Source organism: Colletotrichum gloeosporioides (genome assembly GCF_011800055.1).
Source record: "Colletotrichum gloeosporioides strain Lc1 chromosome Unknown consensus_89, whole genome shotgun sequence".
NCBI lineage: Eukaryota > Fungi > Ascomycota > Sordariomycetes > Glomerellales > Glomerellaceae > Colletotrichum > Colletotrichum gloeosporioides.
In genome coordinates, this window is record NW_025544734.1 from 236,837 (window position 1) to 260,498 (window position 23,662).

Consider the following 23,662-nt stretch of genomic DNA (forward strand, 5'->3'; position numbering starts at 1 on the left):
TTGTTCATATTGAAAAATCGGCATTCGTCGCGTTGTTGCGATCGAGGAAATAGAAAGAGGGGCAATATCAAACATGATTCTTCACTCAACACATTGCATTGCGCAAGACTTCTTCGTCTTCCGCGGACTTCTTCACGGAGTTATATGGGGTTTGACGCAAGGATGGACAGCTTTATGTGACAGGGATTGCTTTTGTATTATCTGTCTCACATCTAGAGAATAAACAGCTGACGTTTGACCATCAAGCTAGAAAGTGTCTTAAATTACTAAAATAATCTTTTGAACCAATGTTCTCGGCTTTAAAGAGAAGGCAGGATTCTCTTGTCGGTGAAAGCCCACAGAAGAGGGGAGTAGTCAGAGCACCAGGCGTTGCCGGTGTAGTAAGTGCTTCTCTTTCCCTGCAGAGCGTAAAGCTTCTTGTAGAAGCCAGCCTTGATGGCATCGGTGGAGACGTGGAGCTGCAGGTTGGAGTGCTCCTCCCATGCGCTGAACTCCGCGCCGCTGGTGGCAGTGGCACCAACAGAGGGGCCAATGCGGCTGACGGCACCAGTAACCAGGCTCTGAGCCGTGGCGGAATCAGGCTCGCCAATGACCTTGACGGTCTGGTATCCCGGAACGCCAACGGTCTCGAGGCGCCAGACAAAGGGCTTCTGGGGAAGGGCATCGGGGGCGGTGACATCGACGTTGACATAGTTGGTGAGATCGGGGAGGCCGGTCTTGGACACAACACCAACGTAGTAGGGTACATTCTCCCACTGGCTGAAGATGGAAGTCTCTTCCTCGTCGAGGTCTAAGGGCTTGAGGTTCTGAGTCGTGGGAGGGATAGTGACGAGAAGCTTCTTGGCCTTGATCAGCTTGCGGCCGGTGGCGGTCTTAACGACGGCCTTGACGCCGTCATCGGAACGCTGGGAAGCAACAACGGTGCTAGAGTAGAGAACATCGCCTCCAAGGAATTCTCCGGCCTTGTCGTAGACCTGCTGGTTTCCGCCGGGGGCGTAGAGGTAACCGGCGGAGAGACCAAGAAGATGGGGCTGGCCAAAGTTCTGAAGGACGTAGAGGGTAGGGGTCTCAAGAAGGTTTCCGACACCGTGGGCGAAGATCCAGACAACCTGGACAGACTCGGTCAGGTTGTACTTGGTGATGAACTGGCCGAAGGGCAACAGCAGGTCCTCAGGAACAGAGTCGGGGATATCGTAGGCGCCCTCGGCAAGGAAGGCGAAGTTCATTGTCGCAAACAGGTAGCTGGCAAGAGGTCCAACCAACTGGTTGGGGTCAACAGCAGTCGCGTTCGGGATGGCGAAGCCAGTCTTGAAGTCGACGATCTTGCTAGGGAAGGGGGACAGCGCAGAAGCGTTCAGAGCGACACCGAAGCGCTCGAAGAACTGCAGGGTCTGGTCGTTCTGAATGTAGGCCTGAACACCATAGTCGATGGACGCGCCAGTGGCAGGGTCGTGGAAGGTGTTCACGTGTCCACCGAGCTTGTCAGCACGCTCGACAACGGCGACGGTCTTGTTCTGGTCTCGGAGACGAACGGCGGCGTAAGTGCCGGTTGCTCCACCACCAACGATGAGAACATCACGCTGGATGATGTCCTCGGGTGCGAAGGCAGACTCATCGTAGCACCCAAGCGCAACAGGAGTGGCGCTGATTAAAGAAGCGCTCAATGCGCAAAGAGACAAAATAGAAGAACGCATCGTGATAGTTGGAACCGAGAACGAATGACTGTGACTAAAGGAGCGACTGGTGGGTTGCTATCCGAAAAGAACCACTCCTCCGAGCGATGGCGATTCTGAGTGCTATATACATGCTGCAACGGACAACGTGGGATGCCAACCCGAGCCCGACGCTGCGGTAACACGCCAAGTCCAGTGAAAAGAGAAGGTTTTGACTCGAATAGGCAATGAAGTCAAATTAATTAAGCGCGACTCATGGCAAACTGCCTACAGTTCGCTCGCTACCCCCTTGTCATTTGTTAGCATTCTTACCAAGGTCAGGCTTGCTCTCCAGCAAAGATCCGCGGTACGGCCAAAACGCACTACGGTCAAGCCGGATGAACGCCCCCAAACCGTCATGCCATGCTACGACCCAACATGCACAGAACCCGTAAAACCACATCCTGCTTACCTGGAAGAACGCATCTCGTGAGAAAGTATTCATTACGTGAAAGGGAGACGCAAAATCGAACATAAGACGCAGTCGGCCCCGAACCTCGGGAAACTCAACAGAGTGAAGGACGCCGGTGATGCCGTCGCGGCTCACTCGGCCAAATGGTGTAAAATGGGCGACAGGGATTATGTTTGCGTGATGTTGTTAAAGTTCACTGTCTTTAATTGCCCACTTCCAGTTCATGGAGACAACGTAACGGCCAAGAAACCGAGCTCTGGTTTTAGCTTAGGAGCAATAGGGGCTGAGCGAGACTTGCGCCTGGCGTCGGCCTCCAAAAGCCGGATACTTATGGGTGGCTGCGCCCGCTGCCGCCAGCGTCGGCTGGTCAAGGAATCACCTCCGCCGGCGCCGTTGTTCAACATTCCGCATTAACCGCAAGGCGATTGGATTCCCACTCCCAAGGCAAGGCACCGGATGTATCGATCCGCCACACTGATCGTCTACATTCTGCTTCCAGGTTTGTCGTCGTTTTTGCCAAGGGCTTTGCCCAAGGCACTCATGGAGCCCAAACTGTAGACGCAGACAGCGAGACAGCGAGTGCGACACCCTCGCGCGAGAAGTACTTCGGACATTGGCATCCCATTCGCAAGGCTTACGCACCCTTTTGTTTAAATGCCGGTGGATGATTTTTGAGTTTTGAAAACACGGATGGGCGGAGACGATCTGGAAATGCTTCATTTACTTTTGTTGCTCTCAAGTCGTTAGAGTAATGCCCTTTGAGATCACAAAACCGGCAATAGCCTCAACATTTGAAAATGAAAATCTGCCCGTGAACAATTGAGCTGGCGACTGAGCGTCCGAAAAGATCTGGAAACCACTGAAAAGCTAGTTGTTCATGCCGGGCAATACTGGAGTAGTTGCTCAGCAGTTAAACTAGAATCGCCGCCTCATTTACGATACTTTGAAGAGGAAGTATTGATTAAGCACATCTTCATTAACGTGCCTGAGTGAACTGCTACCGTCATTTGCTCATGTCCGTTCAACCACTAATTAGCGCGGAGGCGCCGTAATTTTTCCGCTCGGGACACTGCGTTCGCCGTCGCTGTGCATCTATCGGCGAGGTGCCGACGGGAACGCACTGTAACGTCGGATTCGGGAGCTGGGGCGTGAGTTGCGCTGCTTTTCTGAGCATCAACGTGCTTGTGCAATAGCCCCAAAGTCCAAGCTCATGACAGAGGCACATATGATTACGTCGTTCGTGGTTGCTGGGTATATTAACAATCACTTGGGTTGAGTTCGGCGTATTGGCTCCTGGATCTGGTGTTCTCGCATAGGTTTTGGTGGACACTTTGACGTACTCAAGGTGCTGTGCACCGCCTGATCCCCAATGGCGATCTCGGTTTCCAGTGGAATGGGACGATGGTCTGGAAGCCAGCAAGACAGTCCAGGCGTTGCGGTTCACTGGGGCATTAGACAGGGGCGGTCCCAGAACACTCAGGCAAGCTGCTGTCAGTAATTTTCCGAAAGTTAGCTAAGATTGGGGTTTCGTTAGCTGCCAAATCATTAGCGAGTTGACGCTTGGTGCGGCAAGTCAAGGTCTGCCTATTGCCGGACTGATTTGTGCGTCACAGTTGGATCTGACACCAGAATGCATGACTCGGCTAGGCTGGGCAGAACTTCGTACTGGATTCAGGGCTGATTTTAAGGCTTGTGGCCCGAGAATAAGTCCTGTGGAACAGAAGCCAGCCGAAAGTTCTTAACAAACAGGCAACATGCAGTGCATGCCTTGAAGGCTAGTTGAATGAGAGACTGTCTGGTTTATGAGCTCGATTCGCGTTCAACCCGTCAAGCTCCGCAAGCGAAAATACAAAGAACGACTATATGTACCTAGCTAGGAGCTAGTTTAGTCCGAATTAAGATCAAAGATCAAAATATCGTCTTTCCAAGTGTATGAAACTGCAAAGATTGTGGAGGTGACAGTTCAAATCGAGGGTTTCTAGCCAAGCCAGACCCAACTTTCTTTGGTGACAATTTCTGGGGGACTACCTCATGACCCAGCCTTTTAGTAACAGCCTTGCTTGTCAGCAACCGGGGCAACACAAAACGTTGATTGACGATGTCTTTTTGTCATCACAGGAAGCTTGAAGGTAAAATAATGGGCAAGACGTTGATGGGCAAGGCATTGAATAACGTTACAACACCTCGCTTCTTGACAAATCCTCATGAGGAGACCGTTGTCATCCACAAACTCCGCCAATGTCAAACCCCGCTAATTACTATATTACACTACTATTGCTTTGTTCTATGGATATAAGGCTTGTAGTTCTTCTGATCTGGTTATTGTTCTCAAAACTGCCACAAGTCAGATTACGATTACACTCATCAAAGCCTCGACATTCAGCAATCAATTAGTTGTGGCTGGAAGTAACCCCAAAGATTGGTAAGACATCCCGGAATCCGTGGCTCTTGTAAGAGAACCTTTCGTTGATGACCATTCGAGTATGAAAATTCCCGTTTACCATGGCAGTACATCGATGAATACTAGCGATGATATTGCCGGATATATTGACGCTGTTGGTCCTGATGTTACGGAGTTCAAGACCGGTGATCGAGTAGCTTCAATGCATCAACCTGGAGCAACCCACGGCGCCTATGCAGAGTACTCGACTAGCGGCGTGGAGACCACCTTCCACATCCCCCCAAAAACCAGCTTTGAGGAAGCTGCGACGATTCCATTGGCTGCATTGACGGCAGCCACGCTCGTCTTTCGTGGACTCAAGGTTCCTGAACCTTGGGCATTGAACGATAAACCTCAACGCCAGCCACTGGTTGTGTGGGGCGGCGCCTCTGCTGTTGGAGGTTTTGCGATCCAGTACGCCAAACGGGCCGGCTTCCAGCCCATCATAGCTGTTTCTGGGCGCGGTATGGAACAGACCCGAAGCCTTCTAGATGAAAGCTTTGGAGACGCAGTACTTGATTATCGGGCTGGAGGGCAATCCGTTGCCAGCAGTATCCGTGGTCTATTGAGAAGAGCCCCGCTACGGTATGCACTGGACGTTGTCTGCCAAGAAGACAGTTCCCAGACTCTGGCAGACCTTTTGTACCCCTCCTTGGCCGGAGAAACACCATCAAGCCTGATATTTGGTGTACCCTTGATGGAAACCCAACCGGATAAGCAGGGTCAAATCGTGCCTTTCGAAATGCCGCTTGGAACGGATCCAGCTTTCCTCCCGGTAAGCTTTGTCTATGAAAGTGACACTGGCCGTGATTTTGGCTTCGTGCATGGTAGGTACATAGGCAAAGGTCTGCAGGATGGCTGGCTGAAGCCCCATCCGTACATAGTTGTGCCAGGTGGCCTTGCTGGGATTGAGAGCTATGATAATGGCTTTTAGGGTTCTCTTACACAGCTTTTTGGCTTGTCTCGACAGATTCAGAGGAGAAAGCATAGGCCAATGACACAGGATCAAGCTCCGGTGTCCCCCTTTCTATCTATCTTGTTTGAACCCCCGATATCCGTCTTTGATTTTGCGTACGGTTTACTCGATTAGCCGATTTTCTCAGAAAAGACGATGTAATTTACTCAATCTTCTCTTCTTCCAACGGCACAAATCGCAGAAGGCACTTTTGTCCAAGGGGGCGAGCAGAAATAACTTGGTCGTGAGACCTCATGCTTTCGACCTTCATAGACATGTCCGGAACAGTGGTGAAACGGCCGTAAATATCCCTCAGTAATAATTTCATCTCAGCAAGAGCAAGACTAAAGAGAAAACTTATCATTAGTCTAGGCGCATCCCCGTGAAACATGATGGTCTAAGTACTCACTGCTTGCCAACGCAACCTCTACCGCCATGTGAGAATGCAAACATGTGCCGCTTTCTCTCAGCTTCGCCAGTAGGAGACATCCACCTCTCCGGGTTGAAGACGTCTGGATTCGGGAAGACGGCGTCGTTGTTTCGGTGGACCGAGTATGCCTGGCTGCTTACGATGCTGCCCTCAGATACGAAAAAGCCATCGATCTGCTTACCGCCATGTGGCACTACTCGAGGCAGAGACATGGGAATAGCCGGGAAGCATCTAAGTCCTTCTTGCACTACGGCGTCAAGGTACGACAGCTTGTCGAAAGAAACGTCGGGATTCTCTCGAATCTCGTTTTGGAGCTTCTTCTGAAACTCGAGGGATGATGGCTGTGAAAGCTCCCACATGAGAAAGCATAACGAATCTCCTGTCGTGTCGATGCCGGCGACCATATGATCCATGGATTCCGCTGCAATGTCCGTACTGTCAAGCTGATTGACGCTGCTGCTGCTCTCAGTCTTGTCTTGAAGCCGGTTCAAGAGAGTGAACGGTGCGGGATCGATCTTCGAGGTGGCGCCAATGACGAAGTTCTGGGCCAAAGGTGTGGTGCGCGGGTCAAGAAAAAGATCCAGAAGCTTCGAGAAGTATTGATAAAAGACAGGATAGTGGTGCTGGACGAGGCGACCTGGTCTGTGAGCATCGCAGCCGAGAGACAACCCGGGATAAGCTTACTTCGAAGGCTGTCGTCGCTGGTAACCTGATGCATCATGTCCAAATCTTCTTTCTTCTGGAGACTGTTGGTTCCATAGGGATGAAACAGGTGATGGGTAATACAGTCACAGGCATAAGCATGGAGGGAGATCTAATCATGGTTAAGAAGCCGTTCAGAACAGTTGGCACAAATTGATGGGTGAAACTCACGTAGACATCCATGCTGGTTTTGGTATGTTCACCGCACTGCCTAACAAATTCCTTGGCTCGCTTCTCGATGCCGCTGAGCGCTGTAGGCTTTACGACATTGCTGTTCGCGTAGCGATCAGCAATGATGCGCTTGCGCTTTGCATGCTATATCGGAGCTGTTAGCGAGAATTATCGAAACGAGATGATACACTAACGTCGCCCTTTTCCAGAGTCGAGAACATGGTCCTGCACAAAGTGAATCAGCTCGGAGTACTCGTCGATCAGCCAGCAGCATCGCCACATACCTGCGCTTGAACACCCGGAACAAATTGTAGAAGCTGGATTTGTCGTAGCCGCTTCCGAGAGACCCATAGATCTCCTTGACAGCCTCATATGACGTGAACGACACCTCATTGGGGGCGATGCGAACGACCGGCCCGTACTTGAGATGCAGAGAGTGGACATATAGCGTCCTCGTTGCATTGAACTCATTCCACCTAAGAGCAAGAGGCGTAATTCTGGACCAGAATGGTCCGGGAAGCTTCCATAATGGTGATGCGATGCAATGAGCCAAGTAAAACACGATCAATGCCGCGAAGGCAATCGACAAAAAAAGAGGGCTGAATAGCATGTTATGCTTGTTTGACTTGACGCCATTTGAGTCGAAAGAGCTAGATTATCACAGCTACTGGGGGGCGGAGAGGGGTACATATACCCAATATTCCCCGCGGGGTCGGACGCCTGGTAAAACGGGGCAGATAAGCCGGAGCCGATGAGACAAATCAAAATCTCTCTCAAAAAGTTGTTAACGATTCATTTTGAGTCATGTTTTGTTTACCCCGCTGGATTGGTTGAATTTCTTCCCCTAATGTTAAGAATTGGCGAATTCCGCTTCCTGGGCTTGAAAGCAAACTAGCCCATCGTCGGAGCGGCCCCGCAGTTGATCGCTAATGTTAAGAAGACCCGACGATACGGATCTGCCGAGTTCACGGATTGTCACAGTTCCCCTAATGTTAAGCGCAGCCGCAGGCCCACCTCCGAGTGTATCCACTCCGGGAAAGCCAACCTCCGGTTTGCTGTTTGAAATCAGGGCTTATCATTTGGCCTAGCCCTCTTTCAGTAAAAACTGCGCACGCCGTGCATTGTCGCAGACGAATGGATTGCATGCTAGCCCGGGGATAACTCGGGACGCAAGCAAGCACATGTTGGAAAGCATCAACAGTTATCAACAGTTGATTGTGACTCAATGACTCACGCACTTATTCGCCTATCTCTGCAATTAGATGCTTAAGTAGACATAAGGGCCACCAGGTCGTGTAATTACAAGAAAACATTAGATTCTCAAACATACTAAGGAAGTGAGATTGGAATAAGAAGCCGTCATTGAAATAAACCTTGAAAAAGAAGACTCTTGGAACCCTCGTGTTGAGCAAGTTCTTACTTCTTCTCATGGGCATTAGTCTTTTGTCTCCAAAACCCCGGTGATCTCTTCAGACCCAACTCTTCGTAAACCACGGACGGGTACATGAACATATGGTCCTCGTCCCAGTCGTTGTACCATTCATTTAGATCGTTGTAGTGTTGAACATAATTAGATGCGCGGACATATATCCAACCATTTGGCCCTTCGTCGTGGTCGATCATCCAGCCATCCTCATAATCTGGATGCACGTCATCGCCTTCTTTGAAACGAATAGGTTGCCACTCTCTCTTCAGCAGAAGGACCAACGGACCGGTGGATTTGCGTGTCTCGTCGACGGACTGTAAGCAAACGTCATCGATCACCATGCACACGTTATATCGAGAGCCATAAAACATCATCTGCTTCGGACTTGGCGGTCCTCCATACGGAAACAATCCCACCTCTGGTATTTCTGGCGTCTCTTTCCAGTTCTTTGCCAGTTCCTGTCTAGCCCAGGTGTCGAAATGGACCTTCACTTCGACTGGACTGACGCTATCGAGTCTTTGCTCATCTTCAATGAAAGTAACCTGATGACGTTTGCGTAGAGTCCGTCGAACATGGTGAAGCGGATGGTCGAGGGTATCTTGTATGCATGTTTCGATGTGTTGTCGCATTTTGCGCCATGAGATTTCGTCGCTGTAACAGGTGCGGTACACAGCAAATCCCCATGGTGCATTGGGCTTAAGCTCATCGTTTCCTATCTCGTAGCATATTGAATCGTAAGTTTCTACTTCGTTTCCTAGCATTGCTGCGAATTCTACCCAGTTATTCGGCCATTTGTTGGTTTCTTCGAACGGATATCGTGTGCAATAGTTTGCGGAACGTAAATCAGGGGTTCGAATACTAGCAGCCAGACACGCGGGCAAGGCTGCTTTTGCTTGGGCGTACCGATATCTTGACTTGAATAGCGTCTGCCATGTTCGTGAAGTGACGGGAACTTGAATGAAGGACATCTACCGATTGTGCTACAGCTTGTGATGGTGATGTCTTGATGATTTTGATGACAACTTGGAACGTTGTTGGCTAGAAAGATGATATTGGTGGCCCGTGCACCACCCCTGAATCCGATTAGACGCACGGTTCCAGTTCCTCGGCATGGCAACCCGGACCTCTGGGCCAACACCATTCCTGATCCCTCAACTAACTTCCCCAAGGTGTCTGTTGGCAACGGGCACTATGCATATTTCACACTTGGACTGTGAAGCACAAGAGAATTCTATTGGTGTCCCAGGATTAGATGAGATTATCAATCTCCTCAATGACATGGCCAAAGTTGTCCTTGGCTGGCCATGATAACCATGGGGATTTCAAAACTTTCACCGAACAAGCTTCAAGGCGCACCTTTCACAATTACAGCCCGGGCCAGACCGAAGGCTGCCACAGCCCATTCCACGTGGGCACGGGGAGATTACGGGTATTTATCCCGTTAAATCGCGCCATTGACTTTATATTCCGCACCGACACATCCGAATGTCACCGCCGAGCTTATCGGGTCAGATACAACGTGAAGAGACGGACATCACAGAGCCCGGCTCGCCGCGCCGATGCCGGCATGCCGTAATTTGCTATGGAATTTGACTCCTGCGTCCACCCGGAAAACAAGGGAATGAGACCAGCTGGTTTTAATGTTTTGCCAGAAAACCTTACAATGCTCCGGCTCTCTGGGAGCGGAAATCCCGGCCGAGGACGGAAAATCTCGCCTTTGGTGAGGGTCCGGCCTCGGGCCCCGGACGTATCATATTAGACGATTCATTGCACCATAGAACCTTGACATGCGACACCCCTGTCGTGACATTCCGATTGATACGAGGGCCACGCAAATGATGTATGTTTATTAGGGGTAACAAGTCTTAAAGAACGAAGTGTTGCCTTTCAGTATTCTGGTAGACCGAACTCGACAATTAGGGACGCGAGAGAGCATAGTGATTGATGGAATAACGATGGCGTCATTACCTCTGGAACTCATCGAGCATATATGCTCTCTACTGTGTCCTCACTGTCAACACCCTGGCATCTTTTCCGACATTGTTACGAACGACACGCGTTCGTCGCAAAAGGCCTTGGCCCACCTGTGTCGAGTTTCAAGGCGCATCTGTGCCGTGGCACAGCCATTCCTTTTTCATGAATATTTTACAGGAAATCTGCCGGCGGGAAATGACTGCGGACTGAGGGGGCATGCACGGTGTCTCCCCCGCGAAGACGACAAGTTACCAGCGTTTCTTCACAGTATCATCAGCCGTCCAGATCTATCCTTCCACGTTAAAACCCTTCAGATCGTGGAGACGGACGAAATTAGCGGGCTGACGCCGGATCTGAGCCCTTTGATCTTCACAGCGAGCCAAAAGGTCAGAGCATCACATCATGCTCCAACACACGAACATCTGAGAACCCATATTTGGCAAGAGTCGAGACAGCCAGAAGCGTTACAGAAGATCAACCGGCGAAAGGTGCATCACTGGCTGGAAGAACTCGCCATTCTCTTAACGCCCAACGTTGAGATGATCTCGATAGCTCGCGACAGCTTTTGTCAGTATCAACACATCAAAGACAGCGGGGCTTTATTGCCATCACTCAGGCTCATAACCCTTCGAGGAGTCACAAGAAATCAGCACGTGCACGAAGCAGCCGCCCTCTTCAAGGCCGCACCCAATCTTAAGGTCCTCAATTCCATGCGATGCAGCCTTTTTGACGGTCTCAGTCCATGGAATATGAGCAAACCATGGACATTGTCGCTGGTTAGTCTCAAGAGGCTGGTGCTAAGCGAGATCGGCTTTGAAGACCTTGCTCTGCTCCTAGCCTGCTGCCCAGAACTACGGGAGCTGGAACTGACGGCTGTCAACATCCATCGAACGGCGGGTATCGACTACTGGGATGTCTCCAAACTGTTGCAAACTTTGGTTCCCGTACGACATCAACTTCGGAAGCTCCGCCTCACCCACTCCCCGAGCCAACGGTCTGGCGCGGAACAGAGACAGTGGACGGATGATACATCCCTGTCATTTCGAGACTTTGTCCAGCTTGAAGAGTTGGCTTTCGACCAGACCATAATCGAGTACCACACGAAGGCTACGGCTTTTGACGGTGAGGCACCCCTGGGGTGCACAGTATCCGATATTTTGCCAACATCACTGCAAAAGCTACAGCTTTTGCACGTCAAGAAAGAATCTCTGAAGGATCTGAAGCACCTTTCCGAAAATGCCAGCTATCAATTACCGTCTCTGAAACTCATCCATATCAGTTTCGCAGACGGCATAGACAAGAGAGATGTCGGGTACAAACGCATAGATGACATCACGGTGGCGTTGCAATCGGCTGGCATGAGCGTGCTCTGGGACACGAACCATGTCAGCGAAAAGCCGTTAGAACCTATTCCAGGCGGCGTGACTGCACTTACGTCGATCCAAGTATCTTTAGCAACGGCGGGTATCGATAAATTAGCCTTGTAATGGCCCAATGGAACTTCTTGTGTAGTGTAGATAATCTCAAACAATCCGGAGGACGAAGTTGGCCGCATAATTTGGTCAACAAAATACAGGTCAAAATTTCAGTGAAGACACTTTGAAGAATATCTTCACTGATCGGTTACCGCCAGATTCCCCCTTGTCTGATCGCACCACGGGGCGCCGGAAAGGGTCCCAGACGAACATGTGTCGATGTCCCAGAACCTTGAGTTCGGTAACATTTTGATGCAGCTTGCACAGATCAAATCGGGCCGGAAAGCACAGCACTCTTCACCTCGAGACTGGGATAGAAATTGTACTAGCACATATTCAGTATCCCATCTCGCCTCTTGTTGACGCCGCAACTGAAAGGCCGCCGAGACCTCGCGAGGCAAACTATAGTGTAAGAGTTACAAGATGCGACAGGATGTTCCACGCACATATCCGTGTAACGGAAATTGCCAGCTCGGCCATTTGTTTGCTAAAGGTGCGTAGAAACATCATTGGACATGTAGCCAGCCGTGTCGAATGTTTCTCACCAGTCACCCGCCGGACATGCCCATAATGAGCGAGCCGAGCTATGGAACTGTCTTGTCGTCGGATATATTGTTCGACTTTTGTCTTAGATCAGCCCCATCAACAGCATGCAGCCATGATCCAGCAGTTTTGACACATGCGCATGGCGTTTCAACCGCAGAGAATAGCCGCCCCTTTCGAAACGGTCTCAAGACTTCGTTTCTCAGCATGTCGTCAACGGTCTTGTGAATGGGGGGACAGGCAGAGCTAGTGCTGAATAGGGTCGAGGGAGCGAGGGGGCAGCGTCAATTGAGAGACGTTAGTTGTTCTGGATCATTCCAGACGACGCCATTGGCTGCTAGCTTCCCGAGACATTCTGACTTTTCTACAGTGCTGGTGTGCCAGGGGCGCCAATGGCGCTGCCTCAGTCGGCGTCATGGTGGTGGTTGAAGCAATCGTGTCTGGTGGAAGCGCCGGAGGGCCACTGCAGAATCATAACCTACAGGCTGCGATTGAGGCGGCAGTGAGACGGCGTAAAGAGTCGTGGCATAGCACAGGGCAGGTTTCAAGTTGCACCTGTCCCCAGGCGGTTGCGACGCAAACATTGAGTGAGGCAGCCGCTCCTGGATCTGCGGGGGAGACTGTCTGGAGGTTGTCAATCTCAGCATCCGAGTGAGCAATAAGCACTCCAAAGCTACTGCGCGGTTTACCATGAATGATTACACGGCATCACTTGCTACATGCCTCAGGCGTGAACCGGTCAAACTGTAACGCAGTCCACGATCTGTGAGTCCCATCAGTGCATGCACCGCAGGTGTCGCCGCCATCTTGCCACGTGTAAACGATGAATTTTGACTATTCAATTGGGATTCAGCATCAATTAAAGGGTATTAATCCTCTCTTTTTGACTTCTTAATTTGCGTACAATAAGCTACAACACTCCGTGGTCTCAGGGATTATACCAGCAACTTGACCGATGCTTGGATGTAGTGTGTGATATGGTGGAGTGAGCTTACCGCTAGATGGTTCGTAGTGGAATGCAGCCTTGACATTGGATAGAAAGAAACAGGAGCTTGTCATGCAAACAGTCGTACATTGAGGAACACTACGACCCGAGGTAGTGTCCCAAGCTAACAGGGGTATTGAGATGGTACTTGTGTCCATGTAATACGGCGACCACAGTGCTGGAATTAATCCATCTGTTGGATGGTCTTCGGCATCGAGTCTTTCGTGCAACAAGATCTGGCAAGTATTGAGAAACTCTGTCCATGAGTATCCAGGCCCCGCTGGTGTCTGCCACCCTCACCGTCGGCACAGGTTCCGGGCCGCTCTCTAACTTTGGTCTGATTGACACAAGGTGAGTGGACTGGGGCAATTACCACTTAAAATGAAGTCCGTGGTAGCAGTGAAGATGAGATGCCTTCGAGAATCTCAGGGCGAAGGATATCTTTTGGGAAATAAACTTCACGAAGCACGTTGTTCAAGCACGCGTCTCGGCGAAAACCCCGATCCAAGGTAAGGGAATGAGGAAGCCGGAGCATATCGATCTCTGTCTTGGGTGGAAGACCCGAGAGTGGTCAAAATACCTCGGAGCTTCCGCGGGATGAGAAACAGAACACCTGATGGCCCAGGCGAGGAAAGTCGCTGTGTGAGGGGTAGCAGAGGGTAACTTGAGATCACCGACCGTTCCCTCGAAATAAGAATACGTACCCTTTTTTCTAATGAACTAGAAATCCTGTTGTTGATAAATTCCAGAAACGTTGTCATAGTTCGTGAACGCTGTCGTTAAGATTGCCATTGAAAGATCGGCAATCCATCTCGATCCTGCCATCGCCTGCATTCTTCAGCGCCAAGTTCGTGCGCAGAGATGCATAATTGCCGCGTTTGTTGTGGAAAGATATCAGACCAACTGATTGCAGCATCGTGCAGGAGCAGCCCCCCGGTGGGCTTGTTCGTGTAACCCCTAGCTCGAGGCTGTCTCACACCCTGACCCGTCTCTCACGTATCTTCTCTCTTTCAACCCTGTCTGTTCCCGTGTAACCCATTTGACAGCATGGATCGGGCATGACCAAGGGCCCGTCAATTACGAGATACTGATTGCGCCGAAGGACTGACAGCTGGCAGCGTTTTGCTATCATGCTGGGCTTCGTCAACCCATTTCTAACAGAAATCAATCCCCTGGACCAGGATTTCCAGCTCACGCTCCTGAGATTAAGCGGTGCAGTACACAAACAGCCACAATATCCGCAGTGACAGATAACAGGCGACCACTATCGCGTGTAGACGAGACTACCCAGACACGCGAGACACCGGCTGCCACCATCCATACTTCCATGCCCCAAGCCACTGGCTGTCTTGTGAAACTTCGACATGCCCGGCACTTTGCTACCCCCCAACCCTCACACTCCCCCTCCTCCAGAGCAGGGATCAGCTCGGTCAACTTCGATACTTGACAGAATCGCGAGGGTCGAAGTAGAGATCCAAGCAACCGAATGTCTCGGAGACCTGCGGGCTCATATTGCCCAGCACAACTACCGACATTGGTTTCCGACTCCAAGACCCCGGTCCTCGGCAACATCTTAACTAGGACTATGGGTTTAAGAATGACGGATGCATCTACTTCTACTATATAGCACGTCGACGTCCCGCTCCTTCACCAGGCAATCATCAACACGCTGAGAAAGTTGTTGCAATCCCCCTCCTTTCCGCTTCCCGGCCTGTGTTACAACTCAACCCGGAACTCTTGCAACCCTACAACTGGAGCTCGACGGTCAAGAACACCCGTCTTTCTGCTATGTTTGACCCCAAAGACCCCTCGATGTCGCCCATCATGGAGTCGCAATCATTCCCCAACTCCCGGGCATCCACCCTGACCCCAAGCAACGAGAGCATCTCCGATACGGAAAAGGAATCAGGCACTTCAAGCGCCGCAGCCTCAATTCAAGATTTCAAGATTTGGCGCATACCTCTACCTAAGACTACAGCAGCAGATTCCTCCTTGGATTCAACCTCGCTTAACAGAGGTGCCAAATCAAGCGATGAAGTAATACCCGATTACCCGACGGGGATGAAACTTGGATTGATAGTTTTGGCACTCTGCCTCAGTGTCTTTGTCATGGCCCTAGGTAAGTGATCTACGACCCAGGTCAGAAGATGAAATCGCTGAACAAGAACGTCAGATAATTCAATCATCGCGACTGCGATTCCGCGTATAACCGATGAATTCAATAGTTTGAACGACGTGGGTTGGTACGGAAGCGCATATCTCCTGACAACAGCGTCCTTCATGTTGCTCTTCGGCAAACTGTTCACCTTCTTCAGCATCAAATGGTTTTATCTCCTGGCCATCGCTTTCTTCGAGCTCGGTAGTCTGATATGTGGCACCGCTCCCAGCAGTATTGCGCTGGTTGTTGGTCGCGCTATTGCTGGTATTGGAGGAGCTGGCATCTATGTCGGATCGCTCATCATTCTCACATACAGCGTGCCGCTGGAGAAGCGCCCGATTTACACAAGTTTCGTCAGTAGCATGTGGGGGATCTCCAACGTCGCTGGGCCTCTCCTCGGTGGTCTGTTTACCGATAGCTTGTCATGGCGGTGGTGCTTTCTTGTGAATTTGCCCATCGTAAGTATCTTCTTTCCAGATGCGAATGATCTCTGCTGACAAGAAGAAGGGTGCTGTCACTGTTCTAGTGATCCTCGTTTTCTTCCCCGACTCTGTCCGAAAGGTCGCAAAAGAAGGCTGGCGCACGCGCTTGGTTCAAATGGATCCCATCGGCAACCTTCTCTTCATGCCAGCCATCATCTGTCTCCTACTTGCCTTGCACTGGGGCGGCGTCACGTACTCCTGGAAGTCATCACGAATCATTGCCCTTTTGTTCGTCTTCGGGGCAGCAATGGCATCCTTCATCTACATCCAATATCGCAATCAAGACAACGCCACGGTTCCTCCCCGCATCTTTAGGAAACGCAGCGTCTGGTCGTCGGCTTTCTATGCATTCAACCTGGGTGCTGCTTTTCTTCTATCCGTTTACTTCCTACCCATCTGGTTCCAGTCAGTCAAAGGCGCTTCTGCAGTCAACTCCGGCGTCATGAATCTTCCCATGCTTGGTGGCGTCGTCATCTTCTCCTTGGTCGCTGGAGCTCTTGTCACTCTATGGGGCTACTACACCCCGTGGATGATACTCGGTTCAATGCTCATGGCTATCGGCTATGGTTTGATCTCAACATTCAAGCCAGATACTCCTGCAGGCCTCTGGATCGGCTTTCAAATCATCGCAGGTACCGGCGTAGGCTTCGGCATGCAGCAGCCCCTGATGGCGGTACAGGTTGTCCTCGATGCGGCCGATGTTCCAACAGGAACTGCGATTATCATCTTCTCACAAACAATAGGCGGAGCTATTTTCGTCGCTATCGGTCAGATGGCATTTACCAACAAGCTCGTCGACAGTGTTCGAGAATACGTCCCAGGCATTGATCCGGCTACGGTCATCGCCTCAGGAGTGACGGCTGTACGGGAGAACCTTACCCCAGAGCTACTACGGGGGATATCCTACGCTTACAGTGATGCACTGGCACAGGCTTTTCTCGTTAGTGCCGTGACGGCATCAGTTACCATACTCGGAGCATTAATCGTGGAGTGGAAAAGCGTGAAGGGAAGGGATGTGCGGGCAAGCATCGCATGACAGGAGAATCGCGCCTCCTTTAGCAGTGTTTGTCGGCGGCATTATTATATTTAATGGGGCGTTGAGGACATTTGATTCCATAGCCAGGTTGATTTTGATTTTGTAGGTACGAACAGATCCAGTATGATCGCGTAAGCCTGCTTCTATCCCACGTGGCCATGTAAGCACTAAATGCAAGTCACGTCTGCATCTTTAATCTGACAAGAGCCTCAAATTTAGATGCAGAGCCCCATATTAACAACTTCAGACTACTTAGTTGCCATCCGCAATGCGAATGACCATCTTCTTTGCCCTCACCGTTCCCTCCTTTAGTCCCTTCAACGCTCCAGCAATGCCCTCGAGGCCGTTGACAACCTCATACGGGTGAGCCTTCATCCAGCCAGTTCTCAACCCTTCAGCAAACACCCTCGCCCAAATCAAGCCGAACAGCCGCCCCTGGCCTTCCTCTTCATGCACATGTCCGACGCTCGTGACAACAACCTCAACGCTCTTGTCGATCGCACCGTAGTCCCTTCCTGGCAAAACTGTAGTGACCCTCGGCTTGAACCCGGTACCCTCCTCTGGCGGTCCCTGAATAGCCTTTCCAAGCATCTCAAAGGAGCCATTTTCGCTAACGCAGTCGAAAGCCCTGTAACATCTTACTCCCGTCTTGCCAATAACTTCCTTCAACTTCTCCGCCAACTTATCTTGGCTCTCAAACTGGGTATAGTCCAAGAACACATCACCCGCACCCTCATCAAGAAGCCCGGTCACAAACTTGCTGTTCTTGCTGCCCACGGCAATTAGCGGGTGCACCCCAGCCTTCTTGGCAAGCTTCACACCGAAAGCTCCGATGGCAGAGCTGATGCCGTAGATGATGACAGGGCTCTTCTTCTCACGGCTGCGGTCCCAGGGCGAAGGCACCTCGAGCGAGTGGAACAGTGCAGTCGCGGCCGTGTACGCGGCCAACGGCACCGTCGCGGCCTCCTCGAAGGTGACACTCTTGGGAACATGGAAGGCGGCAAAGGCCGGGACAATGGCATACTCCGCAAAGCTGCCGTGCTCGGTGCGCATGACGTGGAAGCCGGCGACGCGGTCGCCCTTGGCGAATTCGTAGACCTCGGAGCCGACCTTCTCGATTACGCCCGCGACGTCATCGCCTGAATTGTGGGAGGTGCCGACCCAGGCGGGAAGCTTCCAGTCCTTCGGGTTGGTGCCTGATACGTGTCAGTGACTATTGTTCTGGGCCATGAATTGCGTGTGAGAGGTACCTGAGACAATGACCTTGATGAGAAGCTCACCCGGTCCCGGCTCCGGAACGGGCGAGTCCTTGATGTCGACGGTGATGTCTGGGTTGACGATAGCTTCCTTCATTTTGTGTATAGTGGTTGATTGTCTTTTACGGTATAGAACTGTACGAGATCGCCTTTTAAGACGGCGTTGAGGTCTGATAACGTTATGATACTTAAACACAAACCTGGCGTTGACGAAGTGACGTCAAGACTTGCCGGGATCCAGACCAAGACCCTTCTTTATACTTCTATACAAAAAACGCGGTTCCATTCTTCTCCACGGACCAGCGCACACTCTAAACCGTCTCAAGATGTTCTAAACCCATTCTCTTCCAATCAACTCCTTCCAAAACACTTGCCGCCTCGGCAAACAGACAAGAGGCCCGGGCGACCCGTTCATCAGGCCCCACCGCCCTTCACCATGCCGGGCCCCGCCCCGCGGTGATCGCACCATCACTTCAGATGAGGGGGGAAAACGTCAAGCGGATTACAAATCCAGAACCCATGTCTACTCTCAAAGACGGCCGAATGTTGGTAAACTCCGCAAGCGAAACTCCGCGATTGTGGGACCATGAATCCGAGGTGCATGCCGTGGTAGGCCTAGACCGGGTGCCATTGGAGTCTGCATGCCGGGACCCGGGACGGACCGTGATGTCTTGCTGCAGACAAGAATCGGGTCTTGCATCGGTAGAACTCCTCGGTTTCGCGATTGATCTTTACCGGGCATCTATGTCCGAGGGATCCGGTTGGCGACACTTTCTACGTCGATTCGTATTCGGACCCGAGCTCATCCTTGCAATCGGTAAATCGGCCTCTGTTCAACTCATTGTAGTCTCTAGGTATGAATTTGGAAGAAGTCCACATAGTCAAAGAAGCTCCTCTTGATCCATCTTCCCAAGTTCGGGTCGCTTCTGTTCACCCCCATCATGCCATACTGCTGCTCAAAGCTCCCAAACTCATTATTATCAATCCAGCTCCACGCCAGCGCCCCAATAACATTAACTCCATCCTCGTGAACAGCCCTCAGAGTCTCAGTGAGGAAGTTCTGATAGTACATCGTCCTCTCAAAGTCGTACCTCTGCGCGTCCACCGGCGTTTCTGTGTCCGCGTACTGCGGGAATCCGAACTCCGTGACCATGATGCCGGAGGGCTTGAATGTGTTCCACACGTATCCGAACTGCTCTCGCACATATGAGGGCGCGATGATGGCGCCACCCTCGGACACGGCGCCCATCTTCCAGCCATTGGCTTGTGTCGTGCTGAGTTCCACGCACGAGGGCCACAACGCATCGGAGGAGTTTGAAGCACAGGCGTCGTAGCCCCCGGCGGGATCCGTGGCGTACTGCGCTCCGTATGGGTCGAATGCCCAGAAGTCCATCGTGCCGTTGATGGTGGCGATCTGCTCGTCGGTCAGAGCAGTCAGCGTGATATCCGGCGTTCCCAAGACGGTTTCGGGGAACTGCTTTCCGAGGAATAGCGGGTTCGACATCACGCCGAGGATGAAGTCCTGGTATCGATACGCGGCATTCACATCGGCCTCGCTGCCAGGGTTGAGGGGCACGGCGAGGTTGTTTGCGAACTTCATCGTCAACTTTCCTGTTCCGCCCAGAGTTTCCTTGTACCAATGGTAGACTTCCGCATGTGCTAGAAGGAACGCCGTCAACCCGTTGTAGTTGTTGCCGAGGTAGAACTGGACTGCAATGTTGGGCTCATTGAAAGTGACCCAGTACGGTACTCTGTCAGCATAACGCGCCAGGACCTGCTTCGCATAATACGCGAAATGCTTCGGGAAAGTCTCAAAGTCATCGAACACGCCGACAGGGTTGTCAATGTGCATCAGCGTCGCGATGGGAGTGATGCCATACTCCAGGCATGTGTTGATCACATCATCGTAGTGATCCAGCGCCTGCTGATTGACCGGGGAGTCCGCAACTCCGAACGGAACGACACGGCTCCAGGAGATGGAGAAGGAGAAGTACGGCACCCCCAACGCGGCGAGGCGCGCGATGTCCTGCTTGTACAGGAAGTAGTGCATGTCCGCGACGTTGGAGTCGTTGGTTCCAAGGGTGCCCTGGCCGTTGACACCGGTCGAGTCAAGCAGCGCAGGGCCACGGCCCTCGAGCTGAAGTCCTCCTTCAACTTGCCATGCGCTTGCTGCCACGCCCCAGACGAAGTTCTCGGGGAACTTGAGGCCTTCATTCTCGTTGAGAGGTCTAGCAGGTAGTTGCGGAGGGAAGACTAGGTCGCTGGAGGGGACGGGCGTGGGCGAAGCAGTGGTGGTGAAGGGTGGCTCATGGGTGTAAGTGTAGTTTGACCAAAGAGCTATGTAGGCACTTTGTCCATAAGTCCCATCGTGGCTGGCTGTTGCTGATGGATTGAAGGAGTACGTAGTGTAAGTGACGTTGGTCGGTAAGAGGGTCGAGGCTTCGGTGAAGTGAGGCGCGTAAGGAGTGGCGATGGTCAGAGGAGACGGCAGTGGTGTCGGGTATCGGTCTGAGGTCATCTGCTCATAAGAGAAGGTGCTGTAAGACCATGTTGAGGCTGCTGTTGGCTGAGTCGTGAGAGATCCGGTGGACTCAAGGGCGGCGGCCGACACCCCGGCGACGAGGAAAGCCCCGGCGAGAAGTGCTGTCATCGCGGCGAAGGTGGTCAGAGCGACTTAGGAATTGCTGAAAACCTAACACAACTCGCGCCATTTTTGCTCAACACGATTCACTGTCTATGCTATATAGAACTTCTGAATGACAACAGCATCCACTTGATTCTACCGAGTTGTTGTCCCGTATGATGACCGGAAAACCCGACGTGGGATTGCTCATCTCCCCCGCCTCCACACTCCCCCGCACCGGGGGCCATACCCCAGGTTGCATTAGTCGTCTAGCGAGCAAATGGAATGAGGCAGAACTGGTGATCTAGATTAAAATATTGGATTCGGGGGCGACGTTAGCTCCGGCCCGTACTTCGGCTCGGAAAGGCTTCGACGAGCGGTGTTCTGGAAACGGCTTTGAGCAGCCAACGCCGCTCAAACGTAGAATGATAAAACCAGATTTTGTGTCTCCAAATCCGATTAAACACCATTCGTGCTTCATTGGTCAGTGAATGCATTGCTGCCGACCTGAGTGACTTTAAATGTTTCTTTCCTGTCTGGCCAAGACCGCAGACGAGCACAGCCGAGTCGTCTCTGGTCGTTGTGGTCTTTGCTCAGCACAGAAAAGTCCTGTTGATCGGTGGGTGAGGTCATCAATCGAACCGAGCCGATGGCCCTCCACGCCAAACATCTCGATTGAGGTCAGACCAACCGAAAATGAATTGTTATTGATGAAAGAATCGGCCCTTTGGTGGATACCTAGACCGCACCCCGCCCCGGAAAACCCTGGTACCCCCGAGCCTGGGAGCCGGGCAAGTCTGCCGACGAGACTTGTTGTCCTGCTAGGGGCGCAAAACAGATTTCATTCATCGCTCTCGGCTTTACAGACTGCGATGTGATAGCCAGCGCCGACTCATGAAATTGAGATTGCCGTTCACCGTGTCTGCTTCGACCGCTTACGGCCTGCTCTCTGAATTTGGGCCTGCATACTGGATCAGGTTCTGTGCGGCAAATACTCGCATCTGGAAACACCGGTGATATCCAACGTGAAAGTCGACCATATTCTTTGTGATTGGCATTGTTCGTCACAACTACAGGCTCCATGTTTGAAGGCCCAGCAGGCTGACATCAGCATTGGACGCTAGACTAGTCAAGAGGAAAGCGTGGCTGATGGCCTATTCCATAACACTTCCAACGCTCATTGCTAAGTGAAGAGGCAGCATCGTGCGATATCTGCCTGTATCAATGGGGTAACGATGCAGTGATACAGGCGCCACTTGTCAGGTCAGCGGCGATGGATTATGATGGAAGACGTCAAGAACACCTGACCAGGTAGTTCATACCTGTTGGCACTTGACGAAATGAAGCAAGAGGCGAAATCCCGTGGCAAATGCATTAGTATCAGTCCAAACACATGTCGGCTGCAAGAAGGCCCGTGGGAAGACATAGGAACTTGTTGCTAGGTGTTACCCCAAGGATTGCTTCTTCTGCTCTAAAATGTACACTTGCGCTCCCGTTCGTAACATGATCTTTTTTGGATTCATCAGAGATTTCACGGGTCAGCATCACCAGCCTGTCTCGCCTGTACTAATATTAGCATCATTCCATAGTCACCTCTTCCTGAAAAACCTACCCGCACAGCTCCGGCACCACCAAGCTCTCTGTCCAGTCCACCGGGGAACTCTCTCGGGTAGGAAGGCTTGTCGGGGTAGTTCAGGTAGACGACACCGCAGACACCGAGGAAAGCGGTGATGAAAGCACCGATCTGGAAAAGACCACGGCCGGTGGTAGTCCATGTGTACTCGAAGGGGGAGAACATGCCGAGCAGATCGTGGTCTTCGTGTACGGGCTCGCCGAAGTTGCGGCGCTCCTGCTTGTCCCACCAGTTGCCGTGGGGGTCACGGAACTGGCGCTTGATGAAAGGAGGGTTAATGTAGCCGCCGTTCTGCAGGATGGAGCGTTAGCCATCGTCATCAGCATCTTTCTTGCCCGCATCCTGTTGCAGATGCAGCCGCAAGCGCCGTTGCCATTGCAGGACCACCACTGACCATGTTGGGGTCCTCCTGCTCGGAAAGCTTCGGGTACTCGGGGTACTTCTCCTCAAGAACGCTGCGGTCGTTGAAGGAGGGCGGGAAGAAGGATCGTTGCTGGACAATGGGAGTTCGGCGGGCTGCCTGAGCAGCACCGCGGATCGTCGAGACCCGCGCAATTCGTTGGGACAGCATCTGCATGATGGCGGCGCGCACGTTAGCATGTGTCGTTCGGCGGAGTCAATTGGGCGTCAGAGAGAGCATACCGTGGCCGTAGTGGTGGTTCCGACGCGGCCCAATTGCTTGATCTTGGATGTGATGTCGTCGCAGGACACAACCGAAGCTTCAGTCGGTTGATGATTGACTGCCAAATCCCTCGATTGTGGTTGGCTGCAGCGAGGTCGACCTGCTGCCTGAGGCCAAACTCAAGGACGAACGCTGACTAAGGTGCAGGGGCCACGCAGGTGCATGGAAAGAAGTGGGTCATGAGTCGAGGGGTCACTCGAGCAGGTAAGAGCGGCCAGTAAGGTGCTGCACCTGCTGATTCGACTTTTCCAAGGGAGCAGCACCTTCAGAGTCGAGCAGCTGCGCAGCACCACTGTAGCAGGAGTCCGTCCCAAATTTCTCTTTTCGGCTAGCCCCAGGCAAGGCCGAGCTGCGTCTTTGGAAAAAATCCATCTTCAAACTTTTTTGCTGATGACGCTGGTTTTGCACACGATTTCCTTCGCAGCCGGCCACCAAGACGTGTCATCATGGTCAAAATTCGAACTAGAACTCATTGAGCATTGACAATTCCGTAGACATTAATATTGATGCGTCAGATGCCTTGTTCGTCGCGATCACGGCCTCAACTCGCGTCCGCCCCCCGTTGCT

General features: G+C 52.0%; 8 protein-coding genes across 8 annotated transcripts; 3 read left to right on the forward strand and 5 right to left on the reverse strand.

Annotated features, from left to right (window-relative positions):
* Nucleotides 1–299: 299 nt before the first annotated feature.
* GCG54_00010662 (Beta-cyclopiazonate dehydrogenase) lies at nucleotides 300–1,694 on the reverse strand (the record flags this gene model as incomplete). The annotated part of the gene is made up of 1 exon (XM_045410581.1): nucleotides 300–1,694. The coding sequence occupies one exon, from the start codon at nucleotides 1,692–1,694 to the stop codon at nucleotides 300–302; it is 1,395 nt and encodes a 464-aa protein (XP_045258149.1).
* A 2,946-nt stretch (nucleotides 1,695–4,640) lies between these two features.
* On the forward strand, nucleotides 4,641–5,498 carry GCG54_00010663 (uncharacterized protein; the record flags this gene model as incomplete). The annotated part of the gene is made up of 1 exon (XM_045410582.1): nucleotides 4,641–5,498. One exon carries the CDS (start codon nucleotides 4,641–4,643, stop codon nucleotides 5,496–5,498), a length of 858 nt encoding a protein of 285 aa, XP_045258150.1.
* Nucleotides 5,499–5,924: 426 nt separating this feature from the next.
* GCG54_00010664 (putative sterigmatocystin biosynthesis P450 monooxygenase) lies at nucleotides 5,925–9,009 on the reverse strand (the record flags this gene model as incomplete). Its single annotated transcript, XM_045410583.1, has 6 exons — nucleotides 5,925–6,586; nucleotides 6,634–6,763; nucleotides 6,823–6,966; nucleotides 7,017–7,047; nucleotides 7,107–7,298; nucleotides 8,243–9,009. 6 exons carry the CDS (start codon nucleotides 9,007–9,009, stop codon nucleotides 5,925–5,927), a joined length of 1,926 nt encoding a protein of 641 aa, XP_045258151.1.
* Nucleotides 9,010–10,971: 1,962 nt separating this feature from the next.
* On the forward strand, nucleotides 10,972–11,709 carry GCG54_00010665 (uncharacterized protein; the record flags this gene model as incomplete). The annotated part of the gene is made up of 1 exon (XM_045410584.1): nucleotides 10,972–11,709. The coding sequence occupies one exon, from the start codon at nucleotides 10,972–10,974 to the stop codon at nucleotides 11,707–11,709; it is 738 nt and encodes a 245-aa protein (XP_045258152.1).
* A 3,304-nt stretch (nucleotides 11,710–15,013) lies between these two features.
* GCG54_00010666 (Efflux pump roqT) lies at nucleotides 15,014–16,901 on the forward strand (the record flags this gene model as incomplete). The annotated part of the gene is made up of 3 exons (XM_045410585.1): nucleotides 15,014–15,344; nucleotides 15,399–15,841; nucleotides 15,891–16,901. 3 exons carry the CDS (start codon nucleotides 15,014–15,016, stop codon nucleotides 16,899–16,901), a joined length of 1,785 nt encoding a protein of 594 aa, XP_045258153.1.
* Nucleotides 16,902–17,153: 252 nt separating this feature from the next.
* GCG54_00010667 (L-threonine 3-dehydrogenase) lies at nucleotides 17,154–18,254 on the reverse strand (the record flags this gene model as incomplete). The annotated part of the gene is made up of 2 exons (XM_045410586.1): nucleotides 17,154–18,097; nucleotides 18,152–18,254. 2 exons carry the CDS (start codon nucleotides 18,252–18,254, stop codon nucleotides 17,154–17,156), a joined length of 1,047 nt encoding a protein of 348 aa, XP_045258154.1.
* A 753-nt stretch (nucleotides 18,255–19,007) lies between these two features.
* On the reverse strand, nucleotides 19,008–20,807 carry GCG54_00010668 (Beta-glucosidase 34; the record flags this gene model as incomplete). Its single annotated transcript, XM_045410587.1, has 1 exon — nucleotides 19,008–20,807. The coding sequence occupies one exon, from the start codon at nucleotides 20,805–20,807 to the stop codon at nucleotides 19,008–19,010; it is 1,800 nt and encodes a 599-aa protein (XP_045258155.1).
* Nucleotides 20,808–22,311: 1,504 nt separating this feature from the next.
* GCG54_00010669 (uncharacterized protein) lies at nucleotides 22,312–22,990 on the reverse strand (the record flags this gene model as incomplete). The annotated part of the gene is made up of 3 exons (XM_045410588.1): nucleotides 22,312–22,341; nucleotides 22,393–22,704; nucleotides 22,808–22,990. The coding sequence occupies 3 exons, from the start codon at nucleotides 22,988–22,990 to the stop codon at nucleotides 22,312–22,314; spliced, it is 525 nt and encodes a 174-aa protein (XP_045258156.1).
* Between the last annotated feature and the right edge of the window lie 672 nt (nucleotides 22,991–23,662).